The sequence below is a fragment of the Equus caballus genome, chromosome 12 (genome assembly GCF_041296265.1).
Source record: "Equus caballus isolate H_3958 breed thoroughbred chromosome 12, TB-T2T, whole genome shotgun sequence".
NCBI lineage: Eukaryota > Metazoa > Chordata > Mammalia > Perissodactyla > Equidae > Equus > Equus caballus.
The window spans coordinates 29,297,709-29,320,736 of NC_091695.1; the positions used below are offsets into that span (position 1 = coordinate 29,297,709).

Consider the following 23,028-nt stretch of genomic DNA (forward strand, 5'->3'; position numbering starts at 1 on the left):
AATTTTCCAGGCCCCTACACAGCTCAGATAGAAATGGCGGAAAAGGGTAATGTACTTTGGTACATTTTGTTTAGAAAATTATTCAGTAGCCATAATGGGAATCCAACAGGGATACCTTGGAGAGAATGTTTAATGGAGTAAAAAGGCATCTTGTTTTGTAAAGTACCTCAACTATACATAGTGTATCTTTTTTGGATCCTGCCATATGCTAGTAATAAGAGTTATACACATGTACAACTTCAGGGCTGTTTGTTGTTGAACACGGAAGGCAGCATTTGGGCAGAGTATGGGCTCTGGAGTCAGGAGGACCTAGGTCTGAATGGGATTCTTGCCCCTTACTTTCCGTATAACGCTGGGCAAGTCATTTTTTCTTCCTAGGACCTCATTTCTTCATTTGTAACATAGGGATAGTACTATTTGCATCATAGCACTGCAATGAGTATTTTATTAAATAGCTTTTGTGCCTCATATATGTTAAGTACCCAATAAAATGCGGTTGCTGTAATACTAATTGTGAGAATCCCAGGGAGATTATTTTTGTGCAATAATCATTTCCCCTTTTTGGCTATCCATGGTGGGATCAGTGGACAGATCACCAGGGGGAACAGTGAGAAAAATTTGGCAGGAGGAGCCTCCATTTCCAAATATGCACACAAAATGTACCTCTTGCCTAAGCCAGAGGTGGAGGTAGATATCATGTGTTATATAAGTCTCTGTCAGTTTGGAGAAATATGTTTTCAATCATAAACTAGGAAAACACTTTCTTATTCTCCAACAACTTCCACAGGGCATCTTTGATCTCTTTGTTCCTCAAACTGTAGATTAGAGGGTTCAGCATGGGGATCACCAGTGAATAGAACACAGACACCACCTTGTCCCTGCCAAGAGAGTAGCTGGAGCTGGGTCGCAGGTACATGAAAAGGGCTGTCCCAAACAGCAGAGTCACCACCATCAGGTGTGAGGCACATGTGTTGAAGGCTTTCCTTTGGCCTTCCACTGAATGGATCTTCAAGACAGCAGCAACTATGTAACTGTAGGAGATGATGAGGATGAGGAATGATGTTCCCCCAATAGTGACCACTACAAGAAAATTCACCACTTGACTGAGGAACGTGTCAGAGCAAGAAAGCGCTAAGACTGGTGGGAGGTCACAGAAGAAATGGTTGATGATGTTGGGTCCACAGAAGTGGAGCTGAAATATAGAGCAGGCCTGGATCAGGGAGCTCAGGAAGCCACTGAAATATGCCCCAATCACCATGTGTGTACAGAGACCCTGGGACATGATGGCAGTGTAGAGCAGGGGACTGGAGATGGCTGTGTATCGATCATATGCCATAGCAGTCAGGAGAAAGCACTCAGTTAGACCTATGCCAACAAAAAAAAAGAACTGAGCAGCACAACCCAAGAATGATATGGTCTTCTGCTCCTGGAAGAAGTCAGTGAGCATCTTGGGAGCCACTGTGGAGGAGTAACAGATGTCAATGAAGGACAAGTTGCTGAGGAAGAAATACATGGGTGTTTGCAGACGGGTGTCACTTCTGATTAGAAAGATGAGGGCCAGGTTCCAGGAGAGGGTCACAAGATAGAAACCCAGGAAGGTCACAAAGAGCAGGACCTGGAGTTCTGGATGGTCTGCAAATCCCACGAAGATGAATGTGATCACTGATGAGCTGTTCCAGGCCTTAGTTGTGGACGTGTTTCCCATGGACCACAATGACAAGATGCAGATCTGGGATAATAATGACAATCTGCATTACAGTGGTATCAACAAATAATTAAAAAATATGTGAGAGGGAGGGCAAAGTATTACAGAGGATTACAACTTTATGCAAAGATTCTCTCTCTTTCTCTCAGAAGGCAATTATAGTCATTGTCTTAAATATTTGCTTTTTAATATAGCATGGTTGATATGAGCTTAAACTTTGGATTCAGACTTCCTGTGATCAAGTCCTGCCTCTACCAATTAGCAGCTGTGTTATTTTGGGTGATATGTATATCATCTCTAGGCTTCAATTTCTTTTTCTTTAAGACAGATGACAGGATCAATGTCATACATTTATTTTAAGAATTAAAATAAGGCAAAGTTTGTAAAGTGCCTGATACATAGTAAATCCCTGATGAAAGTTATTATTTGGACAGTTTTTTGTATGTCCCAGATGAGTTACCTCATGCCCTGAAAATAACTATTCATCTAACTTATTTAAGTTTCAGTATTAGAATGGAGAAACCAAGGGAGGGACCAGGTTCAGCTACGTAATTGTGAAACAACCAATCAGACATTTAGAATATTTTTTTTAAACTTAAAGTCTCAGCTATGTTCCATTTTGACATTTTATGTAGACTCTAAGTAAAATGAAATTTTTTTTTACTTTTATTAAGATTATGATAGTTTACAACCTTGTGAAATTTCAGTTGTACATTATTGTCAGTCTTGTTGTAGGTGCCCCACTTCACCCTCTGTGCCCACTCCCCCATCCCGCTTTTCCCCTGGTAACCACCAATCAGTTCTCTTTGTCTACATGTTTAACTTCCACCTATGAGTGGAGTCATACAGAGTTCATCTTTCTCTATCCGGCTTATTTCATCAAAAAGATTAGGCCAGATGTGTATAGAAATGCTCTTAACTGTCAAATATTAGATCTGAATATACTAACATAGTTCCACTTTCAAATTTGTCTTCAGTCTGAGCTCTCTAAGCTATTTAATTGTTAAGAATGTGGATTCTGGCTATAGCCTGCCTGGATTTAATTCCCAGCTTTACCATATAATATATGTGTGATCTTGGGCAAGTTAGTTGAACTCTCTATGACTCTGTAAAATTAGGGATAATAATAGCACTTTGTTATTAGAATTCCTTCTCTCTCTCTGTTTCTTTCTTTCCTTCCTTCTCTTCTTAAATCTCTTTTAAGACATGCATGGCCCATAGTAAGTGCTCTACAAGAGTTTTTTATTGCTGTTGTTATTTAAAAATCTAAATTACAATGTAACCTCAATCAAATTCTTATAATTTTCAGTATATGAAGTATCTTTCAAGATCAGGGACTTGATTCCACCCAATCCACATCTATAAGAATTTCCATCACCCCCTCCACATCCACACTAAGTCTCAATCCACATAAATCAGAAAAGAACACTTACCATCAGCGGGTCTTTGAACCTGAGGTCCTAACTCAGCAGAAGGCACTAGGAAAAGTGTGGTCAGAGGGCCTGGTGGCTCATGGTAAATGACCCTTATAGGTGTGGGATATATTTTGATCCTTCTTCAGGTTTTAACCCAAACAATTTAGAAATCATCAAAATTACCTATCTTTTAAACAATATTTTCATTCTGTTCTACCTATCTCTTTAAATATGATGACTCTCACAAATTTGCTTTTGTTTTTCAAAATGGAAATGTTATTTTATGAATTTTAAAGCAATATGTGAGAACTGGAAGATAATTAGATCAATAAACAACGGTGAAATAATAAACCTAAAAATCATGGGCACTTCCTGATCAATGCAAAAAAACCCTCTTAAAACTGGAAATTATGACAATCTATCTCCCGAAATTAGAGCTCTTAACATTTAGGTGTATGCCTTTCATGTTCAAGTATATGTATATGCATATGGCTGTTTGTATCAAAGACCCTCTACAATTTACATATATTATAGAAATTATTCCAAGTCAATAACTTCACAATTTGGGAAGTAATGCTTTCTCTATTTGCTATAAATTTTTCTGGCTCAGTTTAGGAAAGCCACGCCATTTTATTATCTCCAATTTTTCATAAGTCAATCTACATCTACCTATTGCCAGTCAGTCAAGCTATCATTGATCTTTACTTTCCTCTTGGAAATTGCACAGAGATATGCCCTTGGTATAGACTCCCTCTCTTCTTGCACTCAATAGCTCCTGTTACAGATTTTCCAGTTCTAAACCTTAAAATTTGGGTAATGAGAGAATGTGAAGCTCCTTTTAGCCATCACCATGCCATCATTTGTGCAGAGTTTCAGAGATCTCTTACACTAATCTCAATCTTGTCAAATATGGCTTTAAGATATGTATTATGTTTAGAGGCTCTGCAACTGTTTGTGAAAGGTGTGTAGAATTTCCAGGATCAGGAGGGGATTCTTTCCTTTTGAAGAAAATAAAAGGGCCTCCAGCAAAGTTTGACATAACCCAGTGCAGATGTAGTGCCACACAGAGAAATTGGGAGCTAAACAAAAACAGCTCTACCGGAACCCTCACCCATTCTGTGTAGGGTCTGCCATTTAGCAAGGTAGAGACCTGAGGTCTGTGATGTTATTAAAGGTCATTTGGGCACCTACTCAGGTTAGCACAAAGGGAAGGGGGATGAGTTGGTGGTGATGATTCTGGGTAGACTTCAGGGTAAGCCTGGTTCTAATCCTGTTTCTACCACTTGCCAGCTGTGGGATGTTGGGCAACTCATTTAGTCTTTCTGATCTTCTATTTCTCCATTTGTAAAATGGGGATAACAGTGGTTACTTAAGAGTTGTTTGAGGGTTGTTTAAGATAATATGTGAAAGCCTCATGGGTCTTGAGATAGGACGTTTGCTTAATAAATTGGGAATGTTATTGCTATCAGCAGTGAATATTCCATAAAGAATTATTTATGGAAATTAGCCTTATTTTGGAAACGCTTCCTTCTCATGTGGCAGGTTGAAGTGTGCTTATCTTACAGACATAATGAGTTCACTGATAGACCATGTAGCTTTGTAAAAAGTGTTTAGGAGTGAGATTGAAGAATTTAATCATCTGGACTTGATGGGTCAACTGAAAGTCTGTTTAGAGTGTTGCCATTAGGGCAGAGAACTTCCACATTTGGAAGGAACAGAAAGTGAAGCTGGACAAATTGAAACAAAAAGAAAAGAATATCCTGGGTTTTATTCCCACATATAGATTCTCTGAATCTTACTCTAAAACATTAAGTGAAAGGTATATTAAGAGTTGTATGGAGCACTTTATGTCACCAAACTCTACTCATGAAGTAGTGCTTCTTCCCTTGAGAAAGGAAATCTCCTTCACTCTTACTGCAAACTCAGGGAGGCTCAGTTTGGTCTGAGTCTGGACTCCCTTTGATCCTAGAATACAAGTATAATCAACACCAGGCCTCTTTTACAGAGCTGAAGAAGGAAAGTTTGAGAGGCTCAGGACCTCATTGGATTCATAGATGCTGGAGGTGAATGTTTGTGAATAACACTAGCCTTCAAGACCATAGTGAAGATAAAATAATACAGTAAAATTAAGCATCTAGCACAGTACCTTGCACATAGCAGACACTTAGAGATTGATGAGAACTGGTAGGGTGGATTTACAACTCAGGTCATCTTTTGACAAAAATGGCAAGAAAGTGTTAAGTTTTATAGCCAAATCTTCCTAATCGGAGCTTAACAGGTGCAGTTGGTGATGGAAGAGAAAAATGGAATAATGACGCAGAGAACCTGAGCTAAACTGTGGAGGTGATGTGGGTTTTCTATGGTTTCTCCGTCATTCATGATCTGGGCTGTGTCCTTCACTTCATGATGCCTCCTCCTCTCACTCCTCCAGGAACCTGGTGTCCACAAGGTCTTGCTCTTCTAGCTCTGTCTATCATCTAAATGCACAAATGGTTGATGTAACTGAAAGAGACTCTCTCAATGTGAGGTGAGAATTCAAAAGGCACCAAGAGATTAATTCAAGAATTAAGATTCAGATGGTAAAATTCAAGCCATCAGTCAGAAAAGAGAAACCGGGTTTTAGAGATTAGAGATCTCTTCAGTGTTTGGAAAATCTGCTATGTCAAGTCTGTCCCAATCACACCCCTTCCAAATTACTTTTCAGACTACTTACTAATAATTGGGGCTGTGTTAAAGGACATAGCAATCCCTTCCAAAACTTCATTCCCTCTTAAATCTCTTTCTAGCTGCAAGTGCTCAAACATGGTCCAGGAGGACCATCAAAGGAGCAGAAAGGTAAGATTTGGGCTGAATTTGAGGAAAGACAGATAGAATTGAAAGGTATATGGAGGTAAACTAAAATCCAAAGAGCTTCTTAGCCATCTATATGGGCTTGTAGATCTAGGGTGCTTTATAAGTGAGATTAATATGAGCATGAAGACAAAAAGTAAAATATGAATGGCTGCACCCACCTTCTCCCTCTTGTTCTGTCTGACCCTTAGCTGATACTTGTCTTGAGTTCTGCTTTGGAAGGAGTCTAATCAGGCTTTGGTAACTGCTTCCAGTCCCCAAAGTGCTAATGAGTTGGAGAGCAAGCTTGAGGCTGATTTATTTATCAAAGGTCAAAATATCCACTTGGTGAATAGAATGTGTGGGCAGAAAAGTGGAGGGAAAAGATACACAGAAGAGGAAAGATGTAATCTTAAGAAATTCTTCTGCTGTCTGCTAATATCTGCATTTGGGGTCATTTTTGAAGTGTTTCAAAGCTGGGGCTGCAGGGGAATTTGAGAGAGGTTTTTTTTTCCTCTCTCCTTGGAGGTGTTTCATTACATTTTCCCTTGAGAGTCTTTTTGAAAAAGAAAGAAATGTATTATCCAAACTTCACAGATTTGTAGTTAATTGATCTCTGGGGTGGTATGCTCATATAAGTGCTCTGAAGAAGATGCTTATTAAACTCCATCCCAATGGCTTTCTCATCCTCCAAGGCTACTCAAGATCTCTTCTGGTAGTACATAAAGAACAAGCTCAAGATAACATTGGGACACATAGGCAAGATAGACGCCTATTCTGCAGAAGAAAGAAAGATTGTAAACAAACAAACAAACACACAAACAAACTCTTTTCCACTCCTTCATAGAAACTTTTTGGCCTGAAGTATTTTAAGCGGATGGGAATTCAAACTTATTGAGCTTCTACTATGTGCTAAACTCTGTACTAGGTGTCTTATGTGTGATAACTCACTAAATCCTCCAAACCCTCCCTTGCAAGGAGGAAACTGAAATTCTGAGAAAGAGTAAGCTGTTCAAAATTTTATAGCTAATAAGGGATTGAGCCACTATTTGAACCAAGGACTGTGTGACAAGAAATCCTGCATTTGCATGTATGGTACATGCATTTATTTTGGAACTCAATTGCACATAAATGTGTATATATGGTCAATCGTATCTCTCAACTCATAATCCTTTCTCTTTTCACAGAATCCTACTACCTTCCTCCAGGAGAAAGACATTAGATACAGAAGTTTTCCTCTAAAATTTTTAGAAACTTACTCTGACTTAGCATGATAGAGTATAAAGATGTAGGATTTTTATTCTATGGAGGGCTACATACAACAAAAAATAATTTGGGTCCAGGCATTCAATAAAAATCAAGGCTTTAATTCATGTATTTGAAGATGAGGGGAGAAAAATAAAAGGTTTGATTCACTTGTTTCTTAATCTGAGAATATTGAACTGTCATCTTTTAAAAATAACTAGAATAAATAGTGGAATATTGATTCCAGCTCATGGCCAACTAAGAGAGAGAAAGTTTCTCTAACCAGACAAAGAAAGAAATAGAGGGGGAGACATCCAGGAGAGGCTAAGGAATAGAATTCCAGTGAAAACATGGATAAGAGAGATATTATTTATTCGTCCATTTTATAAGTCTTTATTAATGCCTCTTCTGTGCCAGACCCTGTGTAACTCATCAGAGACACACAGAATGGAAGATGAGATAAGAATTTTGCCTGTATGGTGCTTACATAATAATGGAGCTACTTACGATGAAGTTGTCACTGAAGACAAGCTTTGGAAAACCAAGCTACTGCTGCCTTGACCATTATGTTTGTCATAACGACTAATATGATGGCTAGATGGGATGGATGGTTCTGACTCCACTGAAGAGTTTTCATAAAGAAAGTGACAAGCTTGGGGTTTTAAACTCTCAGCTCACCTCCAAGACAACCAGAAAGCCTCTATAAAGGCTCTAAAATAAATATTTTATTTCTTGTAGATTCAAGGTCGATAAGACTTAAAATCAGATGCAAACTTAATTGTGCAGATCGCAAAGCCTCTTAAATTAAAGTTACGACATGTTTGAAAAAGAGGAAGACCCTGAAATTTGGACTGGGGATACTTCAGTAGGCTCTAAGGAAGTTGATAATCTTGAACTCCTAAATTATCCCGAGCCTTTCTAGCCATGAGAATAGTCCCTTTTAATCTGTCTGAAGAGACTAGCCTTCCTTTTTGCAATAAGTATTTATTAGCCTCGTGTGAAGCATTGCCTTGCAAGGGGATGCCTGTCCACATTAAGCCCCACCAAACCAGCCTTCATTGCTGCCAGATCATAATTAGATTCAAATATCAGCATGCTCCAGGAGGACAAGTAAAAAGTATGACTTTTGAGAAGAGATTATTTTTCCCAAGCTTGAAAGATGTTGAGTTATTTTGGAAAAATCCTGGGGGAACATATGTAGAATGGGTTCTAAATGTGTTAGGAAGAAAGACAGACTATAGCATTAGGTTGGGTAAAATGTATTCACATACTCTGGACTGTGGCTCAGTACAAAGGAAAGAATCCAATGTTTTAGGGAGATAGAAATTTTAAAGTAGGTTTATCATGTGTGATCTACATGCTAATCCCTCCCCAACCACGTCTATCTAGAGGGTTGAGAGGGAAGTCCCGTCATTCAGGCATGGAGGAACAACAGAAGGGGGAGAACCAGCATCTGTGAAAATTAGCATGTAGAATGACAGTGAAAGATGCTGTCATTGAGAAGATGTCTTGATTTTTTTGTACAGGCAAATGGTGGTGCTGAACCTCCAGAGACAAGGTGGACAAAGTTAATATATTGGGCAGCAGGACTTATACAGTCTGAGTCTGGCTTTTTTCATCTAGCATCTTGCATTCGTGATTCACTCGTATTGTTGTGTGTATCAGTATCCCATTCCTTTTTATTGCTAAGTAGCATTCCATTGTGCGAATGTAAGACAATTTGTTTAATTATTCTGCAGTTGAAGGACATTTGGATGGTTTTCACTTATGGGCCATGGTGAATAAAGCTGCTATTAACATTTTGATACAGATTTTCTTGGGAACACAGGTTTTCATTTCACTTGGGTATACATCTAGAAGTGAAATTGCTGGGTCATATAGTAACTTCATGCTTAATTTGATGAGAAACTACCAAAATGTTTTCCAAAGTGGATGCCTCATTTTTCATTTTTATTAGAAATGCATGAGAGAATCAGTTGTTCTGTATCCTTTCCACCTTTCGGCATTGTCAGAATTATTTATCTATTTATTTATTTATTATTTATCTTTGAGGAAGATTAGCCTTGAGCTAACATCTACTGGCAATCCTCCTCTTATGTGAGGAAGACTGGACCTGAGCTATCATGCATGCCCATCTTCCTCTACTTCATATGTGGGACGCCTACCACAGCATGACTTGCCAAGTGGTGCCATGTCCACACCCGGGATCCGAACCGGCGAACCCCCGGCTGCCGAAGCGGAATGGGCGCACTTAACTGCTGTGCCACTGGGCCAGACCCAGAATTTTTTGTGTTTTATTTTGCTGTTCTACTAGGTCTGTGTGGGATTTCATTTCAGTTTAACTTGCATTCTCCTGACAAATCGTGATGTTGAGTATCGTATGTTCATTTACACATGTGTTTTGCTGAACTACATGTTCAAATGTTTTGTCCATTTTTTATTTGGTTATTTTTTAAAAGAAATGTTGAGTTTTGAGGATTCTTTTTTCTGGACAAGTACTTTACCAAATATATGATTTACAAATATTTTCTTACAGTCCATAGCTTGCCTTTCTTTCTTTTAATAATGCCGTCAAGAGCAGAAGAAATTACTTTTGATAGCTGATTTGTCACTTTTTTCTTTGATGGGATTGTGCTTTTGGTATTGTATCTTGGAAATTTTTGCCTAACCCAAAGTCATAAAGACTTTCTCCTGTGTTTCTTCTGGAAATTTGTAGTTTAGATTTTACGTTTAGTTGTAAGATCCGTTTTGAGTTATGGTGTGAGAAATGGATTGTGTTTCACATTTTGACACATGGATATCCAAATGTCCAGCATTGTGGAAAAGAATATCTTTTCTATATTGAATTGTTTTTTGCATCTTTGTTGGAAACCAATTGATCATAAACATGTGAGTCTATTTCTGTACTCTCTATTCTGTCCCATTGATCTATACTATATTTATCCTTTCTCCCATACAATACTTTCTCGATTTCCTTTGCTTTAGAATAAATCTTAAAAACAGCTAATGTGAGTCATCCAACTTTGCTCTTCTGTATAAAAATTATTTTGGCTCTTCTAGTTCCTTTGTCTTTCCATGTAAATTTTAGAATCAGCTTGAAAATGTCTACAGAAAATGCTACTGAGATTTTGGTTTGAAATGCATTGAGTCTAGAGATCAATTTGCGGGAATTAATATCTTCCTACATTGAGTATTCTAATAAATAAACATAATATATGCCTCAATATACTTAGATATTTGATTTCTTTCATGAGTGTTTTGTAGTCTTTTTCGTACAGATTTTGTTAGATTTATACCTAAGTATTTCATGTCGTTTTTTGGTGAGAATGTAAATGATACATTTAAAAGTTTCAATTACCAATTGCTCGTTATGAGTATGCAGAAATACATTTACTTTTTAGATATTAATCTTTTGTTTTGTGGCATTGCTTAACTTATTCTTTTTTCAACTTTATTGAGGTATAATGGACAAATAGAAATTTTACATATTTAAGGTATACAATGCAATATTTTGGTATACATTGTGAAATGATCACAATCAAGCTAATTAACATATCCATTACCTCACATAGTTACTGTTTCCTTTCTTCTTTCCTTCCTTTCCTCCTTCCTCTCTTCCTTTCTTCTTTGTTGTAAGAATGCTTAAGGGCTACCCTCCTACCAAATGTCAAGTATACAATACAGTATTGTTAAGTGCAGTCACTGTGTTGTGCATTAGATCTTTAGAACTTATTCATCTTGTGTGACTGAAACTTTCTACCCTTTGACTGGTATCTCCCCATTTTCACTCCACCTCGCATCTAGTAACCACCATTCTACTCTCAACTTCCATGAATCTGACTATCTTGGATTCCACATTTGAATGAGGCCATGGAATATTTGTCTTTCTGTGTCTGACTTATTTCACTTAGCATAACCTCCTCCAGGTTCATCTACGTTCTTGCAAATGAAAAGATTTTGTTCTTTTTAAGACTGAATAATATTTCTTTATATCTCTATATATCATATTTTCTTATCTGTCCATCTGTCAATGGATGTTTAGGTTGTTTTCACATCTTGGCTATTGTGAACAACGCTGAAATGAACTTGGAAGTGCAGATACCTCTTGAACACACTGATTTCATTTTCCTTGGATATATGACAAGAAGTGAGATTGCTAGATCATATGGAAGTTCTATTTTTAATTTTTGAGAAACCTCCATAATGTTTTCCATGTTGGCTGCACTAATTTACATTCACAGCAACAGTACACAGGGGTCTCTTTTTTCTACATTCTCGCCAACGCTTTTCATCTTTTGTCTTTTTAGTAATAGCCATCCTTAGAGATGTGAAGTGATATCTTAGTGTGGTTTTGATTTGCCCATGCACACTCGTGTGTGTGTGTGTGTGTGTGTGTTTGTGTGTGTTGGGGGAACAGAATGAATGCAAAGAATGACAAGTTAATTGTTTTCTTCAAGGATTTTTCCTTCCCCACACTCTCACTGGTCCTCTGTTTTTCACCCTCTACACATTTTGTTTATGCCATTTCCACTTCTCTCAGAGTTTAAATCAATAATGCTATACAAAACCAGTGCTCCTGCTAAAATCAGCTGGGGGATTAAAACATGATCAGAAAACAATGAACAAACAAATTTTCCAGAGTTTCTTCTCATCTAGATTCATTCACATTCCTATGCCTGTGACTCTTCAGCAGAGAGTCTCACATGCGTTTGTACAACAATCTATCATTGTGTTACCTACTATTTTCTTTCCTTCCTGGTCTGTATCATGGTGGTGTTTCCTGCGGATACCTGCCACACCACTAACTATGATGTAAACCAACATTAGTGTCAAAGCTGAAATGCTGGCGTTGAAGACACAGATATCTGCTCTGAGAGGATCATCACCTGATGCCACCCAAACTACTTTCACTTTCAATGCCCCATTAAGTATTAGTCAACACTCTTTTTCCATTTCTTTTTCTTTCCACTATTCTTTTTCGAGGCCTCTTGTGCCAGAACTCAGGAATGAATTTTGGGCTGGGCTGAAGGATGATTTGAGTGATAGAAAAATGGCTCTTTCCAGAATCACCTCTCTCTTCTGAGACGGCATCATTGTTCTGAAACCAGACGAGTACAATTTGATTCTTTTCCTTTGAGATTCTCCCTTTGAGAGTTCCCAAGAGACATTCAGATGAATGGACATTTAGTCAGAGCAACATTCAAAGGCTTCTTGGAAAATTCATACTCAAGATGGTGTTGATTCATATGTATCTTCAAATACCTTGATAAGCAGGGAAAATTTTGTGCTTTTTTTGCATAAACAATTATTTGAAAAATTTCCTGCAATTTTCACTATATCAATGGTTAAGGATATTTTCATTTTATTTAGGAATCAGTACTTATAATTTCCTAATTATTCTTTTTTAACAGTTTTGCTTGTATTTCGAAACTCTGCTATTGAGTGCATACAAATTTGAGATTATAGCTTCCTGTTTGAGATAACCTTTTTATTTCTAGTAATGTTTCTTATCTTAAAGTTTGCTCTGTAACATTGGGAAAGCTACAGCAGATTTTTTGGGTTAATTGTGTGATACCTCTGTCCTTTTGTTTTCAATCTTTCTGTGTTCTTATATTTAAATCATGTTCCATTAGTAACGTATAGTTGGGTTTGTTGTTTTTAACTAGTCTGACGATCTTATCTTTCACTTTGAGTACTTGGAGTAATTATTGAAAAACTACGTATTTCAATTTAATCAGCCGGAATTGACTCTTTGAAATAAAAAATGAATTAGTACTTTCTCCCACTTCTCCTCTTAACTGCTTCCCAGTTATTACTGTTATTTTTCATTTATTTATTTTTTTCATTCTGTTGACGTCATACTGGTTTATTACATTGTATAATTTCAGAAGTACATTATTTTATATAAATTTCTGTATAGACTGCATCATGCTCACCACCAATAGTCTAGTTTTTATGTCACCATACATATGTGCCCCTCTACCCCTTTCCCCCACCTCCGACTCCCTTCCCCTCTGTGTAACCACTAACCTGTTCTCTTCGTCCATGTGTTTGTTTATCTTCCATATATGAGTGAAATCATACAGTATTTGTCTCACTCTGTCTGGTTTATTTTGCTTAACATAATGGCCTCAAGATCCATACTTGTTCTTGAAAATGGGACAATTTTATCTTTTTTATGGCTGAGTAGTATTCAATGTGATGTATACATCACATGTTCTTTATTCATTCATAAGTCAATGGGCACTTGGGTTGCTTCCAAATCTTGGCTATTGTGAATAATGCTGCAATGAACATAGGGGTGCATAAATCTCTTTGGACTGTTTATTTCATATTATTTGGATAAATACCCAGTAGTGGGACAACTTGATCACACGGTATTTCTATTTTTAATTTTTTGAGAAATCTCCTTACTGTTTTCCATAGTGCCTGCAGGAGTTTGCATTCCCAATAGCAGTATATGAGGGTTCCCTTTTCCCTACATCCTCACCAAACTTTGTTATTTTTTGTCTTGGTAATTATAGCCATTGTGATTGGTATAAGGTGATATCTCACTGTAATTTTTATTTGTATTTCCCTATTAACTAGTGATGTTGAATATATTATCATGTGCCTGCTGCCCATCTGTATATCTTCTTTGGAAAAATATCTGTTCATATCTTCTGCCCATTTCTTGGGCCGGCCCAGTGGCGCAGCGGTTAGGTTCGCACCTTCCGCTTCTCGGTGGCCCGGGGTTCCCTGGTTTGGATCCCGGGTGCAGACATGGCACTGCTTGGCACCCCATGCTGTGGTAGGTGTCCCACATATAAAGTAGAGGAAGATGGGCACGATGTTAGCTCAGGGCCAGGCTTCCTCAGCAAGAAAGAGGAGGACTGGTAGTAGTTAACTCAGGGCTAATCTGCCTCAAAAAAAAAAATCTTCTGCCCATTTCTTGATCAGGTTGTTTGTGTTTTTGTTGTTCAGTTGTATCAGTTCTTTATATATTTTGGGAATTAACCCCTTGTCAGATATATGATTTGCAAATATTTTCTTCCAGTTGGTGGGTTGTCTTTTCATTTCACTAATGGTTTCCTTTGCCTTGCAGAAGCTTTTTAGTCTGATATAATGACGTTTGTTTATTTTTCCTTTTGTTTCCCTTGCCTGAGTAGACATGATATTTGAAAACATGCTGCTAAGACCAATGTCGAAGAGTGTACTACCTACATTTTCTTCTAGGAGTTTTATGGTTTCGAGTGTTACATTCGAATTTTTAGTCCATGTAAAGTTAATTTTTGTGGATGGTGTAAGATAATGGTTTAGTTTCATACTTTTGAAAGTGGCTGTCCAGTTTCCCCAACACCATTTTTTGAAGATACATTCCTTTCTCCATTGTATGTTCTTGCTTCCTTTGCTGAAGATTTGCTGTCCGTTGATGTGTGGTTTTATTTCTGTGCTCTCAATTCAGTTCCATTCATCTGTGTGTGTGTGTGTTTCTGTATCAGTACCATGCTGTTTTGAGTACTATAGCTCTGTAGTATATTTTGAAGTCAGGGATTGTGATGCCTTCAGTTTGATTCTTTTTTCTCAGAATTGCTATGGTTGTTTGTGGTCTTTTGTTGTTCCATATAAATTTTAGGATTCTTTGTTCTACTTTCATGAAGTGTGTCATTGAGATTCTGATTGGGATTTCATTGAATGTGTAGATTGCTTTAGGTAATATGGGCATTTCAACTATGTTTATTCTTCCAATCCATGAGCATGGAATATCTTTCCATTTCTTTATCACTCTCCAGTTTCTTTCACTAATGTCTTATAGTTTTCAGCTTATAGGTCTTTCATCTCCTTGAGTAAATTTATTCTTAGAGGTTTTATTCTTCTGTTGCAATTGTAAATGTGATTGTATTCTTGAGTTCTATTTCTGCTAGTTCACTATTAGTGTATAGACATGCAACTGATTTTTATAAGTTGATTTTGTACCTGCAACTTTGCTGTAGCTTTGGATTATGTCTAATACCTTTCTGGTAGATTTTTTAGGGTTTTCTATATATAGAATCACATTGATCACAAACACCTAGAATTTGGCTTCTTCCTTTTTAATTTTACTCCGTTTTATTTATTTTTCTTGCCTAATTGCTCTGGCAAAAACCTCCAGTACTATGTTGAATAGGAGTGGTGAGAGTGGGCACCCTTGTCTTGTTCCTGTTCTCAGAGGAATGGCTTTCAGTTTTTCACCATTAAGTTTGATGTTGGCTGTGGGTTTGTCCTATATGGCCTTTATTATGTTGAGGGAGTTTCTTTCTAAACCCATTTTATTGAGTTTTTATGGTAAATGAATGTTGGATCTTATCAAATGCTTTCTCAGCATCTATGTAGATGATCATGTGATTGTTCTTCCTCATTTTATTAATGTGGTGTATCACATTGATTGATTTGCAGATGTTGAACCATCCTTGCATCCCTGGTATAAATCCCACTTGATCATGGTGTATGATCGTTTTAATATATTGCTCTATTTTATTTCCAATATTTTGTTGAGGAATGTTACATGTGCGTTCATCGGTGATATTGGCCTGTAATTTTCCTTCTTTGTGTTGTCCTTATCTGGTTTTGGTATCAGGGTAATGTTAGCCTCATAGAATGAATCAGAAAGTGCTGCATCTTCTTCAGTTTTTTGGAATAGTTTGAGAAGGATATGTATTAAATCTTCTTTGAATGTTTGGTAGAATTCTTCAGAGATGCCATCTGATCGTGGCCTTAGTTTTTTAAGAAGTGTTTGATTCCTATTTTGATGTTTTTCCTTGTGATTGGTCTATTCAGATTCTCTATTTATTTTTGATTCAGTTTTGGGAGGTTGTATGAGTCTAAGTATGCATCCATTACTTCTAGGTTTTCCAATCTTTTGGCATATAGTTTTTTTATAGTGTTCTTTTATAGTCCTTTGTATTTCTGTGGTTTTCACTAAAATATCTCCTCATTCAATTTTAATTTTATTTATTTGAGACTTCTCTCTTTTTCTTAGTGAGTCTGGCTAAGAGTTTGTCAATTTTATTTATCTACTCAAAGATCCACTCTTAGTTTCGTTGATCTTTTTTCTTTTAGTCTTTATTTCATTTATTTCTAGTCTAATTTTTATTATTGCCATCATTCTGCTGACTTTTGGCTTTGTATGTTCTTGTTTTCCAAGTTGTGTTAGATGTAGTTTAAGATTACCTGTTTGAGATTTTTCTCATTTGTTGGGGTAGGCCTGTATTGCTATCTCCTAGGATGCTCTTAGGACCCCTTTTACTGCATCTCATAAGAGCTTGTATGTTGTGTTTTCATTTTCCAGGTACTTTTTAAAAAATTTCTCCTTCGATTTCTTCGTTGATGCAATGGTTGTTCAGCAGCATGTTGCTTAGACTCCACATAATGTGAATTTCCCAGTCTGTTTCTTGTACTTGATTTCTCATTTCATAGCATTGTGATCAGCATGATATGATTTCAATATTCTTAAATTTATTGAAGTTTCCCCTGTTTCCCAACATATGGTCTGTCCTTGAGAATATTCCATGTGCACTTGAGAAGAATATGTATTCTGCTGTTTTTCAATGTCATTTTCTTTATATATCTATTAAGGCCATCTGGTCTAGTGTCTCATTTAAGGCCACTGTTTCATTGTTGACTTTCTGCCTTGATGATTTATCCATTCACGTAAGTGAGGTTTGAGGTCCCCTACTATTATTGTGTTATAGCCCATTTCTCCCTTTATGTCTATTAATAGTAGCTTTATTTACTTTGGTGCTCCTGTGTTAGGTGCATACATATTCATAAGTGTTATGTCCTCTTGATGGAATGTTTCTTTTATCATTATATACTGCTCCTCTTTGTCTCTCACTGTCTTTTTTATCTTGAAGTTTGATTTGTCTGATATAAGTATGGCAACATCTACTTTCTTTTGTTTGCCATTTGCTTGGAGTATCATATTCCATCCCTTCTCTCTGAGGCTGTGTTTGTCTTTAGAGCTGAGATGTGTTTCCTGGAGGCAGTGTAATGTTGGGTCTTCTATTTTAATCCATCCAGCCACTTTGTGTCTTTTGAGTGGTGAACTCAATCCATTTACTCTTAGAGTGATTATCGATATATGAGGGCTTAATTTTGCCGTTTTGATGCTTGTTTTCTGGTTGTTCTATATTTCCATTGTTTCTTTTTCCTTGTATTTCTGACTGCCATTTCAGTTTTGTGGTTTCCTGTGAAGGTTTTCACTTTATTTATGATGTGGGTCTGCTCTGATTTTTGTTTAGGGGTTACCATGAGGATTAAAGATCTCATAGATGTGATAGTCTATTTTCTGATAGCCTTTTGTTTCCATTAGCCTAAGTAGGTTACATCCCTTTCCTCTTCCCCTCTGGTCATTGTTGTCACAAATTATTCTTTTTTGTGCTGTGGATTTGTGACTAAATTGAAGTGTTTATAGATATTTTTGATGCTTTCCTTACCTTTATCTTTTATGTTTTAATTAAGTTTTTACTAACCTTTCTTGATATTGAGCTGCAGTTTTCTGATTCTACTTGTCTATTTTTCTCCTTGCTCAACATTTTGTAAACCTTTGCTTTTTAGTTTTAGATGAGAGGTCTCCTTTCAACATTTCTTGTAAGGAAGGCCTAGTGGCAATGAACTCCCTTAGCTTTTGTTTATTTAGGAAAGCTTTTATTTCTCCATTGTATCTGAGGGATAGTTTCACTGGATAGAGTATTCTTGCCTGAAAATTTTTGTCTTTCAGTGTTTTGAATATATCATTCTATTCTCTCCTAGCCTGCAATGTTTCTGTTGAGAAATCTGCTGAAAGCCTGATAGGGATTCCTTTGTAGGTTATTTTCCTCTGCCTTGCTGCTCTTAATATTTTTTCTTTGTTATTGACTTTTTCCAGTTTTAATATTATATGCCTTGGAAAAGGTCTTTTTGAATTGATGAAATTAGGGGTTCTATAGGATTCATTTATTTGTAATTCCAGTTTCTTACCCAGATTTGGGAAGTTCTCAGATATTATTTCTTTGAACAAGCTCTCTGCTCAGTTTTTCAGGTGAAGAAATTGACATTTGAGAGATTTTAAAACTTCATACATGTTTATGTAGATAAAAGGACAAAGCTAGAATTTGAACTCAACCCTTTCAGTTGGAAATTTGTGTTTTTAAACACTATACGTCAGTACAAGGCTTGATCTATTTGTGTGCAGTTTACTTCCAATGAAGGGTAAGCTGTCCATCAAAGCAAAAGGAAATCTTCCCGGAGCCAGATCAGGGAAAGCTCCAAAGAGAATAAGACAGGGGACTGTAAATAAGACTCTGGTGATGGGTGGTTGGCCTCTTTCCTTGTCACCTCAGAGAACAATTATCAACCAGAAATGTTTAGCTCTAATGATCACTGGGCTTTTACTTTGGATGCAGGAGTGAGTGACAGGCAGCCACATGGTGAAAGAGTGTGGCTACACCTGCCCATTAAAATAATGAGCTCCCAAAGGCCATGTTGAAGACTTCATAATAAAGGAGCAGGAATTCAAGAAACAGATATTACTACTTGAATGAAGTCAAAGTATAAAAAAATGACTGAATCCGAAGCCCCGCATAGAGCAGTGGAAATGCAGATGAACTGAAGTTTGCAAAAGATGTTATTGGATCAAAGCAATCAATAATTCTTCTCTTGTAGCATGAGATCTCAGGACACTTCTTCCTAAAGTAATTCAGTAAGTCCAACTCCTTCCCTCCTATCTCATTCATCCAACACATGACAGTTATAAATTTACAGCCTATTCCACATTTTATCTGTAAAAGGGCAGAGTAACTCTACCCACCTTCAGAAATGAATAAATGAGTTAATATAAATCAAGTCCCTAGAACAGTACTTGGTACTCAATAAGCCCTCAATAAGTACTTGGTACTCAATAAGCCTTATATATATAATATAATTATATTATATTATTATAATTGAGTACTCTCTATAAGCCACTCTGCTAAGCTCTCAGGATAAGCAGTGAAAAAAATTCATTTTTTTATATAAATATTTTCTGTACCTGGGTCCTATACACTGTTCTAGGGACTCAGGATAGATACAACAGAGAAAATTCTCTGCCTGTCTTTGAGTAGCTTACATTCTGGTAGGGAAGATTTTATTAAGATAAGAAACACCAAACTCATCATTTCCTCTTCCGTAGGATTACCAGATTGATGTCATAGTGAAGAGTGGTCTTGGTTTTGGGTGCTCAATCAGTGACTGATTATGAGAAGATTTAAAATTTTAGAAAACACAAAGCTAGAAGCACTATTTATTTATTTTAACAGTTTTATTGAGATCCCTTTAACATATAGAAATTGTTTATATTTAAGGTGTATAACTTGATGATTTTGTATATATGCACACATTGTGAAAAGATCACTGCAGTCAAGCTAAATGACTTACCCATCACCTCTAGATAGTTACCCTTGTGTGTGTGGTTATAAAATTTAATTTAAGATCTGTCCTCTTAGGAAACTTCAAGTATACAATACAGTAATGTTAACTATTGTCACCATGCTGTTCATTAGATCCCCAGAACTTAATTATCTTGAATAACTGGAACTTTGTACTCTTTGACCAACATCTCCTCATTGTCTTCTCCCCATACCTGCCCCTACTGATCTATTCGCCTGGAAACTACCATTCTACTCTCTACTTTTATGAATTTTGATTTTTTTTAGATCATGGAGAATTTGTCTTTCTGTGTCTGGCACATTTTACTAGAATAATATCCTCCAGGTTTATCTACATTGTTGTAAATGACAAGACAGTCTTATTTTTTATGGTGGAACAATATTTCATTATCTATCTATCTATCTACCTATCATGTATCATCATCTATCTATCTCATATTTTGTTTATCTATTTACCCATTGATGGACATTTAGGTTGTTTCCATATCTTGGCTATTGTGAATAATGTTGCAATGAACATGGAAGTGCAGATAGCTCTTTGAGATACTGATTTCATTTCCTTTGGATATATACCCAGGAGTGGAGTTGCTGGATGATATGGTAGTTCTATTTTTAATTTTCTGAAGAACCTCCATACTGTTTTCCATAGCGCCTGTACCAATTTGCAATCCCACCAACATGCAAGCGCTCCATTTTCTCTACATCCTTGCCAACACTTGCTATCTTTTGTCTTTTTAACAGCCATTCTAAAGGATGTGAGGTGGTATCTCATTGTGGTTTTGATTAGCATTCCCCTGATGATTAGTGATGTTGAACACCTCTTCATGTAGAACAGTGTTTAATATGATGAATGAATAACACAATCAGATAATTGCAATTTGATGTAAATGTGCTGTGTAATCAAATTCTATAAAATGATAAAATATCAACAACTTTGATTTTACCATCGGGTCTTCTCTAGGGCACTTCTACCTTTTTACACCCATTTATATTTCCTCATTTGATCTTACACTAGTGAGGTCTTTATTAATGCAATGACCTGTCTTTCTTAATGCAAAATGTTCATGGGCTTACCTCATGTCTTCAGAATGATAATCTGGTTGGCCTGATGACATCAAAGTTGTCCTTTGCTTATACTGAAATTATTATCCTTAAATATCTAATGAACCATGTTCAGCTTTTCTTCTTCAGGAGATACTGGTTTTTGCTTGTTTTTGACCACATGGCTCACCCAATTTCAGTCAACTTTGGTGTTGCTTCCCCTCTCCCCCCATGGAGATACGTCCATAGCACTTCTATCTCATAATGGTACTGATGAGTTAGTCCAACTTTTGATCTTTTCATGCATTTTATTGAGTGACTTGTATAAAAAAATTATATAATTAGAAAAAAATTCTAGTTCTAAACATGCATGTATATGTGTGTGTGTGTATATATATATATATATACACATTTCTCTTAGTTTTACTTTAAAAGAATAGAATGTTTTGTTATGGGTTGAATTGCTTCCCTCAAAATGGAATATGTGAAATCTTATAGCCTGTTGTGTTTAGTGCCTTTTGGGACTCTTATACTAAAGATTTATAAAATATAAGAAATTCCTAACTTTATTATTAATTTGGGTTTATATTTTGAAGTCAGAATTCTAAAAAGCCATATGAAACCCAAGTCCAGAGGAACATTGAGACTCATTAGATTCAATCTTCCCATTTTCAGTTGAGACAATGAGGATCTTCAGAGATGAAGTGAATTTTCCACAGTTTCCAAGGAGTTAGGAATGGAGCTTCAGACAAAACTCAAATTACTGACTCCCAGTTGCTCTCTGCTCTATTAGATGGATTCTTTTCTGGTCAACGAAGTATATAACATACAGATTTTAAATAGTGCCAAGAGATTACCATAGGCCGACTTCCTCCGAGAAGACTTTGCCCAACAGGTGGCTAGGACGTTATTGGTATTAACTGTTTATATGACCTTCTAGAAAACATCCATTCAAATAATGACAAACAAAATCTAACTGATCACAAGATTGCTTCTTTCCTTTATGAAGGATGCAGTTCTATGGCTGTAGGAAGGAACAACACAATTGTGACAAAATTCATCCTCCTGGGATTTTCAGACCATCCTCAAATGAAAATTTTCTATTTTGTGTTGTTCCTGGGGATTTACCTCCTGACCCTAGCCTGGAACATGAGCCTCATCATCCTTATCAGGATGGACTCCCACCTACACACACCCATGTACTTCTTTCTCAGTAACCTGTCCTTCTTAGATATCTGCTATGTATCCTCCACAACTCCCAAGATGCTCTCTGGTATCATCACAGAGAAGAAAACCATTTCCTTCATTGGGTGTGCCACGCAGTACTTTGTCTTCTGTGGAATGGGGCTGACTGAATGCTTTCTTTTGGCAGCCATGGCATATGATCGGTATGCTGCAATCTGCAACCCGTTGCTCTACACAGCTGTCATATCCCATACACTTTGTTTAAAGATGGTGGCTGGGGCCTATGTGGGTGGATTCCTTAGTTCTTTGATTGAAACATACTCTGTCTATCAGCATGATTTCTGTGGGCCCAACCTAATCAACCACTTCTTTTGTGACCTTCCTCCAGTCCTGGTTCTGTCATGCTCTGATACCTTCACCAGCCAAGTGGTGAACTTCATTGTGGGTGTTGTTGTTGGAATGGTATCTGTCCTTGTGATCCTCATCTCTTATGGTTACATCGTTACTGCTGTCGTGAAGATCAGTTCAGCAAGAGGTAGGACCAAGGCCTTCAGCACCTGTGGCTCTCACCTGACTGCTGTGACCCTCTTCTATGGTTCTGGTCTCTTCATGTACATGACACCTAGTTCCAGCTACTCCTTAAACCGGGACAAGGTGGTGTCAGTGTTCTATGCTCTGGTGATCCCTATGGTGAATCCCATCATCTACAGTCTTAGAAATAAGGAGATTAAAAGTGCTGTAAGGAAAGCTATGGAAAGGAAACATGTTCTTTCTCATGAGCACTCATTTTTCTGACCCCGAGGTAATGTTTACAATAAAGCTGTGAGTTGGGTCAATTATGCTGACTTTCATGTAGTTCTGGACTAGTTGATTGACACAATGATTTTTGTTTACCAGGATTTGTGTAGATTCAGCTTATAAATGCTCAATTTAGGAAAAAGCTTCACCATGACAAAGACTGAGCAATCTGAAACATCAAAATAGAGTTGTTGTCTGTAGGAGGAAAACTAAAAAAATGTTAGTCCAGCATTCAGGGTGACGATTCTAAAGGTAGGATAGGAATATATAGCATAATAACCTGAGGACAGGGACATTTTTTCTAAAAACAATTGCCTTTCCATCTTACGAGGTTCTAACATGTTTCCTTTAGGGCAGATGAGCACTGCAAGTCAGACACCCTTCCCTA

General features: G+C 37.0%; 2 protein-coding genes across 2 annotated transcripts; one reads left to right on the top strand and one right to left on the bottom strand.

The window, feature by feature from the left end:
- Positions 1-748: 748 nt before the first annotated feature.
- On the bottom strand, positions 749-1,705 carry LOC138916479 (olfactory receptor 5A1-like). Its single transcript, XM_070229125.1, has one exon. It carries the CDS (start codon positions 1,703-1,705, stop codon positions 749-751), a length of 957 nt encoding a protein of 318 aa, XP_070085226.1.
- Positions 1,706-21,677: 19,972 nt separating this feature from the next.
- Positions 21,678-22,637, top strand: LOC138916480 (olfactory receptor 5A2). Its single transcript, XM_070229126.1, has one exon. The coding sequence runs from the start codon at positions 21,678-21,680 to the stop codon at positions 22,635-22,637; it is 960 nt and encodes a 319-aa protein (XP_070085227.1).
- Positions 22,638-23,028: the final 391 nt, after the last annotated feature.

Excerpts from the sequence above, each read along its gene's own strand:
- LOC138916479 (XM_070229125.1), bottom strand. The coding sequence starts at position 1,705 with ATGGGAAACACGTCCACAACTAAGGCCTGGAACAGCTCATCAGTGATC.
- LOC138916480 (XM_070229126.1), top strand. The coding sequence starts at position 21,678 with ATGGCTGTAGGAAGGAACAACACAATTGTGACAAAATTCATCCTCCTG.